The sequence below is a fragment of the Balaenoptera physalus genome (genome assembly GCF_965194825.1).
Source record: "Balaenoptera physalus genome assembly, chromosome: 1".
NCBI classification, from domain to species: Eukaryota; Metazoa; Chordata; class Mammalia; order Artiodactyla; family Balaenopteridae; genus Balaenoptera; species Balaenoptera physalus.
In genome coordinates this window covers 150057288-150076152 of record NC_138882.1, presented here as the reverse complement: position 1 = coordinate 150076152, position 18865 = coordinate 150057288, and the positions used below count along the sequence as shown (strand labels likewise).

Below are 18865 nucleotides of genomic sequence, written 5' to 3'. Positions count from 1 at the left end.
CTGCCCACTCCCTCCCCATTGTTTATGTGGGGCATCCCACAGTCACACAGCAGGTCAGTGACAGCCCTGGCCAATCTTGAGTCTGTTGCCACCTCTGTGACAAGGTGGGTCAGAAGACGTGGTGCTAGAGGTACAACTACGTCCACAAGAAGGCTGGCAGGAGTAGTTCTGGACCCATGAGATAGATTTTGACATTTATCTGGAATTTATCCCTTAGAACTTTTTATACAGTTCTTACCTGGTATATGCGAACAGGCATCTTCTCCACAAATAGTCCTTTCTTCTCGCCCTTTTTAACCAGCTTGGTTAGAATAGAGAGCCGGTCATTGTTAGGCCTATGGGGCCGAGGAGATGACTGAGGTGAAATTTCTGGTGAAGATGGTGCTGACCTAACAGATGGAATCAGAAAAGTGTTTGTCTAGAATAAAATAGCTATTGTTTTAGTAGTTCGCTACAACCGGATAAACTTAACATAAACAGGGTATTAGACTTAAACTGTATACTTTCCTGATCTAATGTATTAAAATGCAAATTCACAGAAAACAGGACCTTTAAAAAAACTTTCCAGACAGTGCTGGTATAGTATTGGGTTGGCCAAAAGGTTCGTTCGTTTTTTCCCGTAAGATGGCTCTAGTAGCACTTAGTTGTCTTTAACTTCATTCGAAACAATTTTGTTGGACTGTATGTGACAGCTGTCACAGCAGAGTGCATTAAAAAAGACATCAAAATTGGTGAATCTCTGTGTAGCCATTTTAATATTGAAGATGGAAGAAAAAAAGCAACATTTTTGGCATATTATGCTTTATTATTTCAAGAAAGGTAAAAAAGCAACTGAAATGCAAAAAAAGACTTGTGCAGTGTATGGAAAAGGTGCTGTGACTGATCAAACATGTCGAAAGTGGTTTGCGAAGTTTCATGCTGGAAATTTCTCACTGGCCGATGCTCCACAGTTGGGTAGACCAGTTGAAGTTGACAGCAATCCAATCGAGACATTAATTGAGAACAATCAACATTCTACCACGCGGGAGATAGCCGACACACTCAAAATATCCAAATCAAGCGCTGAAAATCATTTGCACCAGCTGGGTTATGTGAATTGCTTTGATGTTTGGGTTCCACATAAGTTAAGCAAAAAAAACCTTCTTAACCGTATTTCCACATGCAATTCTCTAATTAAACGTAATGAAAACGTTCTGTTTTTAAAACAAATTGTGATGGGCAATGAAAAGTGGACACTGTACAATAATGTGGAACGGAAGAGATCATGAGGCAAGCGAAATGAACCACCACCAACCACACCAAAGGCCGGTCTTCATCCAAAGAAGGTGATGTTGGGTATACGGTGGGATTGGAAGGGAGTTCTCTATTATGAGCTCCTTCCGGAAAACTAAATGATTAATTCCAACAAGTACTGCTCCCAATTAGACCAACTGAAAGCAGCACTCGACAAAAAGCGTCCAGAATTAGTCAATATAAAACGCATAATCTTCCATCAGGATAACACAAGACTGCATATTTCTTTGATGACCAGGCAAAAACTGTTACAGCTTGGCTGGGAAGTTTTGATTCATCTGCCGTATTCACCAGACTTTGCACCTTTGGATTTCTATTTATTTCAGTCTTTACAAAATTCTCTTAATGGAAAAAATTTCAATTCCCTGGAAGACTGTAAAAGGCACCTAGAACAGTTCTTTGCTCAAAAAGATAAAAAGTTTTGGGAATATGGAATTATGAATTTGCCTGAAAAATGGCAGAAGACAGTGGAACAAAAGGGTGAATACTTTGTTCAATAAAGTTCTTGGTGAAAATAAAAAAATGTATCTTTTATTTTTACTTAAAAACTGAAGGCACTTTTTGGCCAACCCAAAACTATGCTTTGGACATAAAGTGTACTCAATAAATGAGATTTTTAAAAAATCTCAATTCTAGAATGAAATAATTTCTATGCATGTTTCTGAAAACAAAATAACTTCTTGCCAAGGAAATAATGACCAGGTAGCAGCAAGAAAAAAGAAAAGGGGTAGAGGGATTTACTTCTTTTCTTTTTAGAATTTCTCTCTAGCTTAGCTAATTACCCTTAAATCCCAAACAGCATACTCTGAAGATCATGGTATCACCTACTGAAATCACACAGCAAATTACACACAGGAGAAACTCACAGAGAGAGATCCTCAGCTTCCTGTCGCACAACGCTGACTCGACTTTTCTTTGGTAACACAGGGGAGTTCTGATCAGACACCCTTTGGTAGAAGAGCATATAGGCGTTCCAGTATCTTCGGCGTACATCAGTATATGGGTTCGCTTCATAACGAGACAATAAGAAAAATCTCTTTGTAAATAAAAAAGGTTTTTTTTTTTTGTCTTGACAATCTAAAACAAAGGACCCACAAATCCAGCAAGTAATTACTTACTAAATTTGTTAAATGGAAAGCATAAGTGAAGTGTGTGTCTTTTTAGAGCACTGCTTAAAATCACTCTGAAGGTGATGCAGAGGGGCAGGGAGTAAGGAGCTGTATGGTAGCAGAGTAGGGGAAAGAAGGTAAACATTCCGAGGCAAGTGGAAATTTAATCAAAAGGCAAGTAACATTTAAAAATAAGTTCTGTGGCATAGGATGGGATTATAATTGGCCTCACTTAACCATTTCTGCATAGAAGAGCCAAATCCAGGTAAATTCTGGCAATGACACTATGTTCAGCTAATAAAGGTTACTACCATTAGATGCATGACTACCATGGTCTGGTGTCAAAATCTAACATTGTGGATCTCATACAGGTGGAAAAATTTAAATGCCCCTAGAGTATTTCAAAATCAGGTTTCAAAAATGTCAAGGTCTCTGAAAAATATTTCTTCTTCAAATAGCAAATTCTGATGGGATTCTGTGATGTACTTTTCCTTATATTTTTTCTTCTGGGGGTAGGGTTGTAGAAAGATTCCTTTACCACACTGCATAACAAATAAGGTTTTAAAAACACAGGTGCTAGAAATGTCTTCTCCATTAATCACACCTCTACATAAGTGAAAAGGAAATTTGAAAATTTTAGTGGACTACTACTTCTGAAACTATTTTTAAGGTTGAAATTCTTTCAAGTTGTTCTTTAATATTCATTTCTTCCACATAACTCACCCCCCATCCCAGGGCTGTTGTAAGGAATTATTTAAAAAGAATTCTGTAAGCAGCTTGAACCTTTTCACCCTGGCTATCAAGGAGTTCATGGATCTACATGGCTAGAGCAGTCGTATGTAAAAAAAATAAAATCTGTTCTATTTTTATATTAAAAAATACTGCTTCCAATCTGATAGAAAACTATAAATTAAGAAAATAAAACTAATGGAAAATATACATTTGCAAATACTTACTTTGATCATAAACTTTTGGTCTATATTCTCCTCCAAAGCATTCGTACTCTAGGGTCTCATCATTTAGGTCAAATTCTTCTATAACTGTGTCATTAAATTTATACCACTTTCCTTTTCCACATCCCCTAGAGCACAGATTTGATAAAACAAATATTATGAGGTTACAAATCAAACCTCCCTATCCCCAGCATTTATCTCTATGTATTGTCTACAAATACAGCAGGTAATTACCATTTGAAAACACCTAAGGAAAATATAGCAACAGTTACTTCAATTTCTTAAACAACTTTTCTAATTGAAGGGATAAAACAGTTGCAACAAGTTTTAAAAATCCAATATGAAATAAGATCAAAGAACAATGTTCTTTGATCTTACCGTAATGATAAGTGTGGATGACAAAGTAGGGCAGGGAGAGCAGAGGAGAGATACAGGGGGGCAGGGGGAGCAGAGGAAGGATACAGGAGGGCAGGAGGAGTGGAGGAGGGATATAGGAGGGCAGGGGGAGTGCAGGAGGGATATAGGAGGGCAGGGGGAGTGGAGGAGGGATACAGGAGGGCAGAGAATGCATAGGAAAGATATAGGAGGATAGGGGTAGCAGAGGAGAGGTACAGCAGGGCAGGGGGAGCAGAGGAGGGACATAGGAAAGCAGGGGGAGTGGAGGAGAGGTACAGCAGGGCAGGGAACGGAGGAGAGACTACCGGAAGGGTGGAGTGAGGGAGCGGTACGAGAACCCCTTACCGCCTGTCCTTGATGAAGGAATAGTAGTGGCCTGCATGTGCCTGCCCACTATGTACAATGACACCGACAAGTTCGTAGTTTTCTGTGAGGGCAACTTTTTTTCGTGGAGATCCTCCACCTCCCTGATCCATATTTCGCCCATTTTCACCAACTTCCGAAGATGAATCTTGGCGAGCCATTCCTGAAACTGTGTAAGGCTCCATGTTTAGCATCCAGGGAAACTATTTAAAAAGCAAAAAGAGCACATTAATGTTGGTTAGTAACATATAGGGTCACACCCAATTAAGTCTGTACAAAGAAGAGGGATGTGTTTTCCTAATTTAAGCTAGGACCACCCTCCAATTCAAGTACACAATTTCAGAAGGGCTCACAAGTCTAGGAAGGTTTAAGCAGTCTCTTGCTTGAGCATTAAGGAAAGGATTTCACTTCATATCTGTCACTAGGATGCCTTCTAGAAATGAGGGTTACTGTCTATAGAGATCTGCCGGTACCACTAGCAGCAGCTGCTTAAGACGAGGGGCTGTGTACTTCTCAGAATGCTGAGACCACAGCCTTTCACATTTTAGATGAAATTTGAAAATATAAAAAGGAAACAATAAAGGGAGTACAGTAATAATGGTTATTAAAAAACCAAGAAAAAAAAAAAAGTTACCCTTATCTGTTCATCATATTTAATGGAGCGTCCACTCTCCCAGTCAAATCCAAATCTCATCAGGTGGATGACCAAGACACTAGGTAACGACTTAATACAGGTCCTTTTCACTGTTGTTCTCTAAAGAGAAGCAAAACCCAATTATCTCCATGGAGACAATAAAATAACAAAGTAATTAATATGAAGGTCACAGATTTCTACAGGGCTTTCCCATCTCTGTGAACACAAGTCATGACACAATCTAATGGCAGTAACAGTAGGAGCTTAATACTGATCTTACATAAAACATAAAGACAGAGTCCATGAATAACAAATTAATCTTGTTTTTTGAAAAGGGCAAATGTAATACCTTTTCTTTACACTTCTCACAGTAATATGCATTACTTCCCTCTAGAACTTCTCCTCTAACAAACTGGTCCAAAGAAATTTCCAAACTCTGACAGGAAGTAACTCCTAGATTGAGAGCCATGAAAGCTTCCTCGCGCTCATATCTGCTTAGGAAATAACAGAAAAACCACATCAGCAATGGAATTTAAAAATCTTGAAATTACCACAATACTTGAGATTGAACACAGAACTACAGATACATTCCTAATCACTATAATTAACACACACCTTCTCATCCTTCTAAAAGTATACTAAACAAAAATGCCAATCTTCGACCACTTAGAATTGCTTAAAATTATGAATTTCAACGAAGAAATTTTAGAAATGGAAATTAATTCCCTGGAAATTTCCCCAAAGAAATTTAATTCAATAAACATTTATAGATCCATTAGGAGATATATCTGCAAACCTCTCAATGAATAAAAAATTTACAACATTCTAGAAAAATCATTTAAAAATGATGGTGATTATTTTTTGATGTCAGTGTTATCTTCACTAACCTGTGAGGACAGTCTTTACAGATCTTCTGATCAGAATAGATGCCCTGAAAAGTATTCTTAAAAATTTGGTCTCTCCCCATTTTCTGTTGAAATAAAAAGTTAAAATTTTAGTTGATGCCTCTAGAACTTTTAGGTTGTTTATACAGAATTTTACTTAGACCTGAGCTAAAGCATAGATTTTAATTTCACCAACAAAATAAGACGAGTCAGCTTGGTAGTTTAAGCTGGGAACTAATGAAAGAATTATAACCCATGAGACCCGCTGCCAGAGTAATGCAAACGATCACAGAAGGAAGAGGATCGCCATCAGCCACGCTGATGACAGGACGGCATTCTCCACGATGATCCTGAATCCTTCTCCCCGTGCCACAATTACCAAGCTCGGAGTAACTCTCCACGATCTTTTCTTTTTTCTTGTGGATAGAATGCTACAAATTTATAAGTTATTTTAATTTATTTTTTTGGCTGTGCTGTGCAGGTTTCGGGATCTTAGTTCCCCAACCAGGGATCGAACCCATGCCCCCTGCAGTGGAAGCCCGGAGTCCTAACCACTGGACTGCCAGGGAAGTCCCTATAGGTTATCATTTTTTATTTTTCCCCAGTTGCGCCGGGTCTTAGTTGTGGCAGGTGGGCTCCTTAGTTGTGGCTCACTGGCTCCTTAGTTGCGGATCGCCAGCTCCTTAGTTGTGGCATGCGAACTCTTAGTTGCAGCATGCATGTGGGATCTAGTTCCCCGACCAGGGATTGAACCCGTGTCCCCTGCAGCAGAAGTGTGGAGTCCTAACCACTGGACCACGAGGGAAGTCCCTATGAGTTATTTTTAAAAAAAGAAATGGATAACTTGTGCCTACTGAGAGGAGAGGCAAATGCTGGCAGTGATGGGAGGCTGTCTGTATCTTAGAAGGCAATACCACTTCGGAAATTTGTGACACATTTTCCTGGGTAAAGGTAGAAAGCTTTGGGTCGCATAACCACAAACAACTTTTGAATCTGGTCCTTTTGTACCCTTTGACAAAGCAAAACAGCTCTGCACGGGGCCATCAGTTCACCGGTGACAGCAGCATTCCTCTGAGGCCAGGTTACTTCAATGCAGACACAGAGCATATAGCTACAAATGGTTATCATTATGGGGTATAGGTTAAGAGTTATATACTTTATCAAGTGTCAGATGAATTAAGAAGAAAATAAATCTATAATCTATAGTGTTCTGTGTATGTTTTGATATTCAAACCCAGAAGAAATGAATTACTGCTGTGGTATTAAAGATGATCACTTTCTGATTTGTCAGTTTCATAGTAATCCCAAATCCTAAACCACTGCTCTCATGTTACAGAGTTTGAGGGAGTTAGAGGGAAAATGAAACTTTTTCTACCTTGAGATATTCATCCATCTGATCGATGAGACTGGTGAAGAATTCATATGCATCCTGTTGTTCTCTCACATAAAGTTCTTTGTTCCACATCTTGAAAATCTATGTAACAAGAATTAGATATGTTGTTACAGGAAAAGTAGCAATTTCTGAATATGGTAGAAAAGGAAAATGAAAGAGTCCTTAAATGTTTCTAAAAACCAAGTTTACTATTAGGGTATAAAAGTTTTTACTGACGTGAGATTAGCTTGCATTCAGCCATCTATGTTTTTCCTCGGTCCCTTTATAAAAAGTCTATGAAACCATAGAGGGTGAGATCTAAGGCCAGGGAACAGAGTTTCTCTCTTAGAAACTAACCAACCTATAGGGGAAAATATAAGGTAAAACATAGTAAAGCAATGTTTTAGAAGAATGTTCTTTATTTAGAGGCATTAGTGAAATTGGCATAAATTCAGAGGAATAATTTGAACAAATATTTCAAACAGCTAAATAAGAATAATGGGAAATAGTCAAAACATATAAGATTAGCAAACTCCTAGAAATTATAAATGACTATTCTCAACATTCTAATCACTTGACTCAAGCTCCAATGCCAATAAGAATGGTATAGACATTTCTTTTATAGGTTCTTGGCAATGGGATTAGTCTAGAGTCAATAAACAAGACACTAGAGAAAGAATGCAGCCACGCTCCAAATACGTAACACCCTTCAATCCAAAGAGTTACTGGGTAAAATACCTTCCAGAAGTTCTCAGGAACATAGTACTGCAGCTTGCTTTCCATCAGATGCCCAAAGAGAGACTGCACTTGGTAGAATACACTATCGTCTGGATTGTCCGTGTCGTCATCCACTGAAAGTAATGACTAAAAAGAAATGAACTGTATTAAATCAGAAATATTCAACCGCTTTCAGAACATCTTGATTTCTGTATGTGTGAGTACCCACTGCTCCTTCAGAATGGTATGTATGTTTGTATATGGCTATAACTCTGCATATGTTTAGCTTCAACGCTTCCTAGCTGGTGTAATCATGAATAAATCATCTCTTTGAGCTTCTGTTCGATTATGAAAAACTGGAACTAGTAATGCCAGGATCTCTATAAGAAATAAGTGTGACATGATGACGCATAGAATATTCTCAAAACTATTTCATAGCTTTGCTATATCACAAGCTACTAATAGATTATTATAGAATGCTAATGATAGAGTCTACATATTTCTAAAATACCAAAAATGTTAGTAGCTTTATGGAATACAATTTGAGAATAATTGAGGAGTTCAAAAATCACATTAAGTCAAATCCATCTGTCAAACAGGCAGCATATTACCTCAGCAGATATACAAAAATATGTGACTATGAACAATGTCGTCTATACAGATTTCAGAAGCTACTAGAGAATCTCTAATTATGTCCAGTTCAGTAAATCCCAAAATGCAATATATGAATATGGAACAGTTCTCAGGCAATGTACACATACATCATTTATGATACTAAACAGGAAAGAGGAAGAAAATCACCTCCGGGAGACCAGGTTGCATATACAGCTGCTGGAAGACTGCATTCATGTAACATGTAGCGCCACCATTCCTCAGTCCCACAAACCCTGAGCTGGACCTGCTATCCACTGGGGGAAGGTACTAGGAAAGAGAGGAGCAGAAATAGAGAGAGAGAATTAGTATCTCTGCCACTAGCACATTTCCTTACAGCTTTATGAGATGTCTGAGAGGAAAAGAGAGATACAGATTTATCCATTCGGTGTGTTACGAGTTATGGTAGGAAACCTATGTTCATGAAGTACCTCTGCAGATGCAATACAATTCTAAAACTACTATCTCAATGTCTCCTTTTAGTTCCTAAAGTACCTCACATATATACGAAGCATGTATCTATACATCCACTATGTAGTCTTGCATTTAGTCACTTGATTATCATTTGACAAACATTTAAGAGCACAATGTGCCAGGCATTGTGCCCAGGATATGAGAGAGAGCAGAAATGTATTTAGTGCTTATCTCAAGGAGCTTATGTTATAGTAGGGTATACATTAATTAAGTAAAAATACTGATATATATTTACAAACTGAGGTAGTAATCTGAATAGTAGGAAGGGTTCTGTGAAGCGTTTACTGCAAGAATCTTAACCTGTCTGGATAGTCAAAGAAGGCTCATATTCCTTCCCTTCCTTTTCTGAGAAGGTAACATTCTTCTATTGAACTTCCTCTAATAAGCATGCCATTAAATAAGTATGTAAACACCCTAGCATTTCACTTAAGGATGATCTGTAACAATGTAGATTCTAGTACAGTATTTTTCTAGGTAGAAATCATCTAGAAAAGGCATCTTGGATACAAGTTCAACACGGCACTTCAATGGATATTGTAATGACACACTCTGAAATGCTATTACAGCAGAATCTTGGTTCTAATCCTATGACCAGAATCATGTTATCTGCATGTATCAAGTACGTGTAACCATGTAATAACTAACCAATTGACAAAACCCTGGAGGTCTTCTGGACTGAAAGGAATTGCTAAATATCACATATTTTCATTAACATTCAACATGCACTTAGAGCAGGGTGATTTCTAAGATCTAATTAACAGTGTAATTTATTTGTAGTCCAAAGCACAGACTAAAAAAAAAAAAGTTATAAAATAAGAAAAACTGGTTCATAACAGTGCTAAAAATGTATTTATATGACAAATATTTTCACTATGCTGATATAATCCCTGACTTATTAAAATAAGATTGTCATTTTAATCTGATTATTAAATAAATGCATGTAAAACTTAAAGCATAGCATAAAGTAAGCATGATAAACTAAACAGTTCATACCAAAATAGTTCCCAATTTACGTACTCACATTCCACTTTGCAAGTGCTCTTTCCTCTACTTAGAACACCTGTTCTCACTTCTGTTCCTGCCTAACTTGTATGTTCCATAGTACTCGGCTCAGGCATCCAAAGGGAGGAGACTGCCTCCTTATGATGTCAGTGGAGAATGCTTTAAAAGTGTCCTCCCACTCCTGGTCTGGTATTCCAGGGCATCTGCAGCTCGCTTCCCTCTTGCAGATCCCGACACATACAAAGCTGTCCATGGCTTTTCATGTCTGGAATGACCTTCCCACCTTGCTTCAATTGGCTCACCACTCTTAAGGGCTCTATTTTAAATTCCATCATTTCTAAGAAGCTTTCTAAAACACCACCATCCGGTGTTGAAGTGCCTCTCTGTCAGTAGAGCGTTCAGGACATACCTCAATCTTAGTGCTGGATTCTATCTTCATTTCTGAACTCCAAAAGCCAACAACACCTTAGCGCATAGTAAACTCAATAAATCTTAGTTGAATTTAAGTGAACATAGACTATACTGTGACAGAACCAATGTTTTCTGGAATTTGTAACTCTAGTGCCTGGCACTGTGCCATGCATAGTTCCTCAAAAAATAGATTGAAATGCTACTTTTTACTGAGAGTAACTATCAACTGACTTGAAAATCTCTCTTCTTTTTTCATCAAAAGGGTACCATTTAGTAATATATATATTACTGTGTGTTAGTATAATACACTATAGATTATGGTTGATTTGAGTACGTGAATTTGATAAGCAAAAGAATAACACTGACTTTCTTTGTGACTAGGATAATGCAAACATAGTTTTAAAATACTATGTTTAAGAGAGCACTCTAAAAAAATTAAGTGCATTGAGGTCTAGAAAACTTACATCAAACTCCTTGGTAAGAGCAGGATCCGGTTGATGATGCATAGAAAGTAGTTCTTTTGTAATAATTTGAAGATTTGAAGGTGAGCTATCAGCCAGCATTACAAGGACTTCGTAGGCTGCCAATCGGCTATTCACTGTACTACATCTAGAAACAAACGACACAAGTCAATTTCAACAGTGAATAATTAAGTCACTCATTAAACTAAATCAACATTTGAAATGAAAATATAAGAGCTGCAATTCCTAAAACAGGGTTAAGTCAGGTCTGATGGCACAACCTAGTAATCTAGTGGGAGGTGCTTACTTAACAAAGGAAGAGACCATGAATACAGGAGGGATGATTATGGTTTAGAGCTAAGTATCTTCTTGGCCTGATGATAAAGTAGCAAATCTTTCAATTATGACTCCAGATTATTATCTAAGGGATGGATCAGCAAGAATAGAGAATAGAGAGTCTGAAAACTTTAACAAAAACACAACATGGAAATAACTATCTTTCAATTAAAGTAGGTAGAAAGAAAGGTTTTTGTAGATACTGCCCTGAAATTCAAATATCTACATGGCAGAAAGCTATACAAATCAGAACAGATGCCCATAAACATTTGCTATGCACCTGCAGATAAAAAATTCTTCAAGGACACTAATCAACTTTCTATTTTCCTGAAAATGTGGAGACAGAAATAGTTTGCCAAGTCAATTTACTTAAAGTGACAATGAGAGATAACTAGCAAGCATTCTGCAGGAAACCAAAGGCTTCTTCACTGCTCACCTTTAGTAGAAATCATTTAGGGGATGGACAGTAATTTCTCACAGTCACCTAAGCCAACCTTGCATTTGTTAGGAGATCACAGGTTAGGAAGGATACACAGAAAAGAGGACATCCAACCTTTGAGAGAAACACTTATGGAGTGGAGTGTGGGAGATGTGTTCAAGAGGGGGTTGAAGGGCATGGAGATCAGAACTGCATCAGGCACTGAGGACAAGAGCCATGGAGCTGGCGCTGTCCTTTGCTTCTTACCTGCATTTCTGGGTTGCAAAGGACAGGTAAAGAATGAATAGAAGGTACCATATATACAGGTTAAACATCAAGAAGTTCTTTTGTTGGTGTGATATAAGAATAGCATTACTTGTGAAAAGAGTTTCTGTGTATTTTAAATCTCTTTCTGGCTTCCGTGTTTAGGTGGGAAAAGGCTGGGAGTCACTGTGATAAATGAAGACCATTCAGTACACTGGATGAAACAAAATGTTTCCTTTTCTATTCAAGGCACTGTATATGATTAAAAAAAACACAACTCCTCGTTGATGGATGTATTACTTTTAATAATTACAAATGGAAGAATTCATGAAAAAAATTTCAGTAAAACTGCTGAAAATTTATTTTCTCTGTTCAATGAAAACTGAAATACTCATGTGTTTCTACTGCTTTAATAAAAGACTCCCGCAGAGCTAGCACCAAATCTTCCAGAACAAGACTAGGGCAGAGGTTAAGGATGGGAGTAACAGCGTGAGGGACACCCCAAGAGTTTTAATGAAGGTTTATTACCTAAAACAGATTTTGCTAATAAGGAATCTCTAGATAGAGAAATATTCATACATGGTAAGATACCTCTTAAGATTCCATAAAATACTGCTTATTATGCCTTGCCCATTTCAATAACCACTGAAATTGTATGGGAATTTTTTTCACTGGTTAAATACCAAATCCTCAGTTTCTTCAGGATTACTCAATTAACTCTGGTTTTCGTGAGAAAAGAATGAGGTTAAGTTAGATTCAGAGTAAATAAGATGGCAGCTTGTAGCTATTTCCAAGAGTACAAACATCACCCACAAAGGGTCAACATTACAAAAGATCTTTCAAATTTCTACCCATAAAAACTAATATAAAATTTGACTCTAAAATTACCACCGTAATAAAATCACTAGCAGTTTTAATTATAAGGACACAGTCGATACTCAGCAAATCACAAGGTTCATGCACTAAAGCGCCTATGCTTTTCTCCTAGCAGAAAGAAACCCTCAAGACTCAGAGCCTATTTATCTTTACTTTGGGAGCAATTCTTACAACCTCAGTTTCTCTTGGAATTTGTTACTGACAAAGTTAACCACATTATTACTTATTCTTCCATCTTGACGATACTAATAGTACCAGCTCAGCAATTACTATGTGCCAGGCAGGCTTTACCCTAAGCCCCCTTACATGCATTTCTTTATACAGCGGATAATGTCTTACAAGCTACACACACTCACAAGATGGAAGACAAACTCCAAGTTAAGAAAATCTTTTTTGGACTAAAGTTTCGAATTAGAATTTTTACCAAAACTGAACACAACGTGCATTTTCCATACTTTGGATGAAAGTCCTGTTGACTGATGGCGGCACTGCCAGCTGGAGAATGACTATTTAAAATAATTCTAGAAGCTCGGAAAAGGAAGTCATCTAACAATGGTTTAATGAGTGATGAACCTGGAATAGAGCATAATATTCATGTTGAGGATGAACACATATTTTAATTCAAAGATCTTGTCTTGCACTTTCATATCAGAGCAGCAAAGGCACCTGAGGCCACCCAATGGCAAGGCATTCAATTTAACTTGACGCTCATTTTTTGAGCACTTATAATACATGGCAAAGATCAGTGGGGCAGAGGAGTGGGGATGGGTGGGAGAGTCGGGACAGGATGCAAAGATATAGACAAGTGAAGGAACCTTCCTTTATGAGCTTACAACAGAGTGAAAGGAGTTAAGCTTTCACTTTAGAAACACAAATGCCAAGAACATCACAAGGCAGATGGTTTGAGTGAATAATTAACTTTTACTTTGGGCATAGGGGAATCCACATAAAAGTTTTAAAAACTTTAAAAATCTTTAGGTAAAAATGATGTGCCCATCTCACCCTGGTTTAGAATCACTCTTTTCTATGTATCCCCAATAGCCAAGAAGATTTTTATAGAACTCAGTTTGTGTGATATAAGTGATAATTGACATTTTGATTTGTCTTCTGAATATAACTTATAATACCGAATATGGTTTTACAAATTATATGTGTATCCCACCATCCAGGGGTGGTGGTTGGGAGCTGCCTCTCCAGACAAGAATTACCCTTAAAAGAGGTTAAGGCGCACAAGGGACTGTCTTTTGTAAAGTATGTAACAGTAAAAAGAGAAGAGAAAAACCTACTTTGATTTATAATTTTTATTTGTTACTAAGTTATGTGATCCAACTATTTTGAATGCTATAAAATTCTCTGTATGGTTTAATGACACAGATAAAATACACTTTAAATTTGTTAGCCACTAAAATTCCAGACAATACCCTACTGTCTGAGGGTCAATTTTCTATGGAACGTTTAGCACCTATCTTATTTTTCCAATTTCACACGACACTATGGCAATAACTGAGAACTGAGGTACTCTGTACCATGGTAAGATGAAGTAATAATTACCAAGCATTTCCTTTTCTGCCCCACAGAGTGAAAGCAGGGTCTTGATGAGCCGTAAGTGTCCTGCCAGTAAGATGTTATCTGCTTCACTGGTCTCACATTCAGCTGTGCGATTAGGTTCAAAGTTATCCAGCCAAGTAATCTCATCTTCGAGCATGGTAGCTGGGCTGATTCTTAACTGCTCCATTTCTGAAGCTAAGATGGAAAAACAAAACAAAACGACCTCTCATCCTGAAGAAAGAAGGATTTCTTTTCATGGAGTCAAAATCCTGAATTAAAGTAAGCAGAGACAAGTCTCAATCTTCTACTTCACAGATTTAAAAAAAACTGTCATTAATGAACAGCAGCTGCCCACAGCACTACGAAGGCTCGCACACGTCCGTTCCTTCCCTTCCTCCCTCCCTCTGTCACAAATCCAACGGTACTGAGCGCCTCCTCTGTGCAGGTCGCGGTGCTGACGCTGGGGGTACAAGATGAAAGGGACACTCCTTGTTCCGAAGAAGCTCCTGTTTGGTGGTGTTAGCAGATGTCCCAGGGAAGAAACCCTTCTAGAGAAGGAAGGGGTCGAGGGGTGAGAGGAGAGCCGTCACTCCCACCGTGTTACCTATGCCGAGGGAGGGGGGAGCCCTGTGAGGGAGAGAGGGGTCCACAGCGCAGCAGCAGAATCCATGTCTCCAGATGATGAGCCAACCTCCAGAGAACCACTCTTCGGTATTAAGTATTTCACTTTCCCCTCCAAACAAGGATTGAAAACAAGATTCCACGTTGGAGGTGGGGATTAGGGAGGAGAGCAGGAGTCATCATGCTCTCTTCCCACTGCACTGCAGCCACAGGCAGGCAAGGTCCCACCCAGTGAGGTGGAAAGGGATACTTCAGGCGACACTGTGTATCCTTGTTTCCTCATTTATAAAATGGGGCTAACACCTACGCTGCAGGGTGCTGTGTATACAGTGTCTAGTATAGGCACTGGCATACAGAAAATGCTCCCAAAACGGCAAATGTTGCTTGTTTCAAGACATATTCCCTCCCTGCCCTCAACATCCCATTAAGGGATCTTGGATCCCTTACTTATGGCTCAATGGCACAGCAAAGGCCTGCACTAATACCTTGTTCATGCATTCTGAGGATGTTATGTGTCTCATACAACTCATGAGTCCAGTTCTCAAGCAGCAAAGCAGAATACCCTCTCAAAGTCCAAGCCAGAGAACAAACCTTCGCTGGCTGCTGCCCAACTTAACACTGAAAGCCTAGCTGAAAAATGCAGTACTAGGCTAGGCTGTTAGATGGACATGTAGTCCATCCACTTCTCTAGATAGTACAGGTGTTATCCCTGAATCAAGACACATAGACTATATCATCTCAGGCTCCAACAAAACCAATTTCACTGCCCTGCTCAGAGCACCATGTCCTCAGCTTTTGAGAGACACTTATGAAACCCAGGAAGGCATCTGCCTTAGAGACGCTGCTGAGGTTTCTTAGCCCCTCTGTCTTTATGTGCCCATTACATGAAGACCTTTGTGTGAAGTTTCTTCTAGGTTTGAGTGCTGGGGAAAAGATCTGTTTCTTTTGAGAAACCATTCTGTTTCTTCCTCTAGGGTACTAAGAACAAACAAACAAATGAGGTTTCCTTTTTACCTTGGTCCTCCAGGCACCTCAAAATCTAATTCTGACAGTGTGGGGCTTTTCAGCCTGCACATACACAAGGTATTTTTTTTTTTTCCCTCCTGGTCTTGACATTCTTTTCCAATTAACATTTTTGTTGATCCTGACTTTCATTTTATTTATTTCCTATAGGCAGAAGCAAATCTTTCCTATAAGCTTTGTGTAAAGAACAAGGAAAAAACTAACAAACTCTTGATTGGAACAACTGAAATTTGCATAGAGGACTCCAACAAACTTTTGCATTATATAAGAGTAAGTACAGATGATTAAAATCTAAACACTCTAACAAAAGAGTCTGTAACAATGATATTGCAAACACCTAACACTAAACAATTACCTGACTTCTATCACTCACTTCTATTACTATCAACATATCTCAACAGAGATTCCCTCTTTCCTTCAAACCTTCAAAACTGTCAGAATTGACTATAATGGAAAGACTCTTCTTAATAGTTCTGTATCAGTGTAATTAAAATATGAGCCTTTGACAGTTTTTAAAATCAACAAATCTTTTAACACATTAATGGCTGGGTATATAATAGCAGAAGAGATAACTGGTACATGGGTTTACATGCTATTTCCAAGAAAATAAAATTCAACGTCAAACAATAATTTTAACATTATTTATATCTGAGATACATTAAGTCAGATTTAGAAATGTCTGTCTTTCTTTTCTAGTCCTTCCCAACCCCTCCCCCAACATAAATCAAAGTTAGACATCTACTTACTTGTCAGATCATCTAATAATTGGCACCTCAGATCAAAATACTCCATGCACTGGGATAACAGTCTGAAAAACAGATTACAGTTATTAAAAAAAAGGCTGATTTGAAAATTAAAAAAAATTTTCCTTGTAAGAGTAAGTTCACAAAACAACTGAATAAGAGAATTTTCCTAAGCATAAAATAACTACATCAATTCAACTTCAGTATTTTAGCAAGACACACACTAGTGATTTTACTTATACAGACACAGTATAAGAATAATAGTGAAAAGAGAGAAAACTTACTAAATCTATCACATTATGTAATGATGTACACACTGACTGCATACATAATACATTGATTAATTTGTTCAAATATCAACTGATACACACTAAGCACCTACTATATGCTTGGAACTGTTTTAGGGGAACAGTGAACAAAGGAGACAGACAACAGATGAAAAATACATATGTCAATTGGTGATAAGTGCTAAGAAGCAAAATAAAGTGGATAAGAGAAGAAAAAGGTAAATTCTTTTATCTAGGATGATCAATGAAGCTTTTTCTGCAATTACAGAAGTGAAGAGCACAGGTTTTGAAGTCAGGCGGACCTTACTTTTAATCCCGGCTCCACTACTTACAGCTGGGTGTCCAGGGACAATTTATTTCAGTTGTCTCAGTTTTCTGATTTCTAAGATGCTTACTAGAGCATTAGAAATAAACGTGCACACATATACACAAACATAAAGGGCTCAAGAATGCACTAAGGATGAGACCACATAATGAACCAAGAATTATGATTATTAAAAAAGTGGGGATAATAAAACTGCCAAACTCATTTGGCCATTGTGAGGATTAAATGATAAATGTATGCAAAGAATTTAGCATACTGTGGGGCACACAATCAGCCCGTGATAACTGCAATTATCATCACTACTACTATTATGGGAAAATATGTACCAAACTTGGGTATTAAAAAGTTGTGAAATGCAATTTTCAAATTATAAAAACACAAAATTAAAAGACCCAATATTGTGTAAAATTAAATGCTTTACATTCAAGAGCTTCTCTGAGAGTGTATGTTAAAAAATTCATTTAATGCTTTCTGTTTCTTTCCCAAAGTTTAGAGGAATTTAATAACAAATCAAACTGTTAATGGTTAGTTATGTTAAATAATCTCTTACAACAAGTAGAAGCACAACAGCTTACTACTTAAAAAATGGCTTACACATTTAAACTGAAGAATCACTGATCTAACTAGTTAATAAAAGGATTATCTGATTTTAGGAAACTTTTAACTAGGAAAAATTGGAATACTAAAGTAAAAAATGTACAAGGGCAAAAAAAGAAGTTTCTATAACTTTTAATCCACACGCCTTTATCAGGGAAAAATCATTCTCTGAAGTTCTGGCTTTACACCATTAAAGACTTAGTTTTCATGACCAGAAACACACAGCTAATGTCTATCTAATTTAGGTTAAATCTTAATGGTCAACTGCAAGTCTGTAAGTTTTAGTTAAACTGTAATTGTAAGTTTTAGTTAAATTTTTAAGTTTTATAAATCACTCACAATGATCTCATCTCAGAAACAAAAATGTTAACTTCTTTGTTATTTATAAATTTATAACGTTAAAATAGGCTAGATGCTTCAAAATAATATTTGAGACTTAGACATGTGGGCCAGGAACCTCCATATATGAGAGTGCGTGAGAACATAATCAAGGTTGAGACAAACATTTAATCCTGAAATGAAGACTTGCAAACTGATAATATAACTCAGTTCAAAAAAATTCTGAAGATTACATAACTTACAATTAGAAAATATAGGTATTAAAAAAAAAAGTCAGGGACAGATTGGAGAAGAAATCACAAGGAAAATTAGAAAATACCTTGTGACAAATAAAAATGAAAATACAACATATCAAAAGTTATGGGATGTAGCTTTTGAAAACAGTGCTACTAGGGAAATTTATGCCTGTATGTGCTTACATTAAAAAGGAAGAATGATCTCAAATCAACAACCTAATTTTACACCTTAAGGAACTAGGAAAAGGAGAACAAATCAAATCTGAAGCTAGTAGAGGAAGAAAATATTAAGAATTAGAGGGAAGATAAATAGAGAATAGGAAAACAATACACAAAATCTACAAAAGCAAAAGCTGGTTCTTCGAAAAGATTAATAAAATGACTCAGAAAAAAAGAGAGAAGACTCAAATTAATAAAATCAGAAATGAGTGAGGACACTACTACCAATTACAAGATAGTATATGAGCAAGTGTACACCAAACAAATTGGATAACCCAGACGAAATGGACAAATTCCTAGAAACGTAACACTC

The 18865-nt window shown here is 37.4% G+C and overlaps 1 protein-coding gene across 3 annotated transcripts in view; it reads right to left on the bottom strand.

Annotated features, from left to right (window-relative positions):
• Positions 1-18865, bottom strand: part of USP24 (ubiquitin specific peptidase 24) — a 149186-nt gene that overhangs the window by 27741 nt on the left and 102580 nt on the right. For all 3 annotated transcript variants that reach the window (XM_082414906.1, XM_082414905.1, XM_082414907.1), the window contains 14 exons: positions 16553-16614; positions 14166-14357; positions 13070-13187; positions 10724-10868; positions 8523-8642; positions 7743-7868; positions 7008-7106; positions 5636-5718; positions 5098-5239; positions 4749-4868; positions 4097-4317; positions 3359-3483; positions 2160-2301; positions 239-389 (listed from right to left, as the gene is read on the bottom strand). In XM_082414906.1, coding sequence (XP_082271032.1) covers positions 239-389; positions 2160-2301; positions 3359-3483; positions 4097-4317; positions 4749-4868; positions 5098-5239; positions 5636-5718; positions 7008-7106; positions 7743-7868; positions 8523-8642; positions 10724-10868; positions 13070-13187; positions 14166-14357; positions 16553-16614 — 1846 coding nt within the window. The remainder of the gene's footprint in view (positions 1-238; positions 390-2159; positions 2302-3358; positions 3484-4096; positions 4318-4748; positions 4869-5097; positions 5240-5635; positions 5719-7007; positions 7107-7742; positions 7869-8522; positions 8643-10723; positions 10869-13069; positions 13188-14165; positions 14358-16552; positions 16615-18865) is intronic.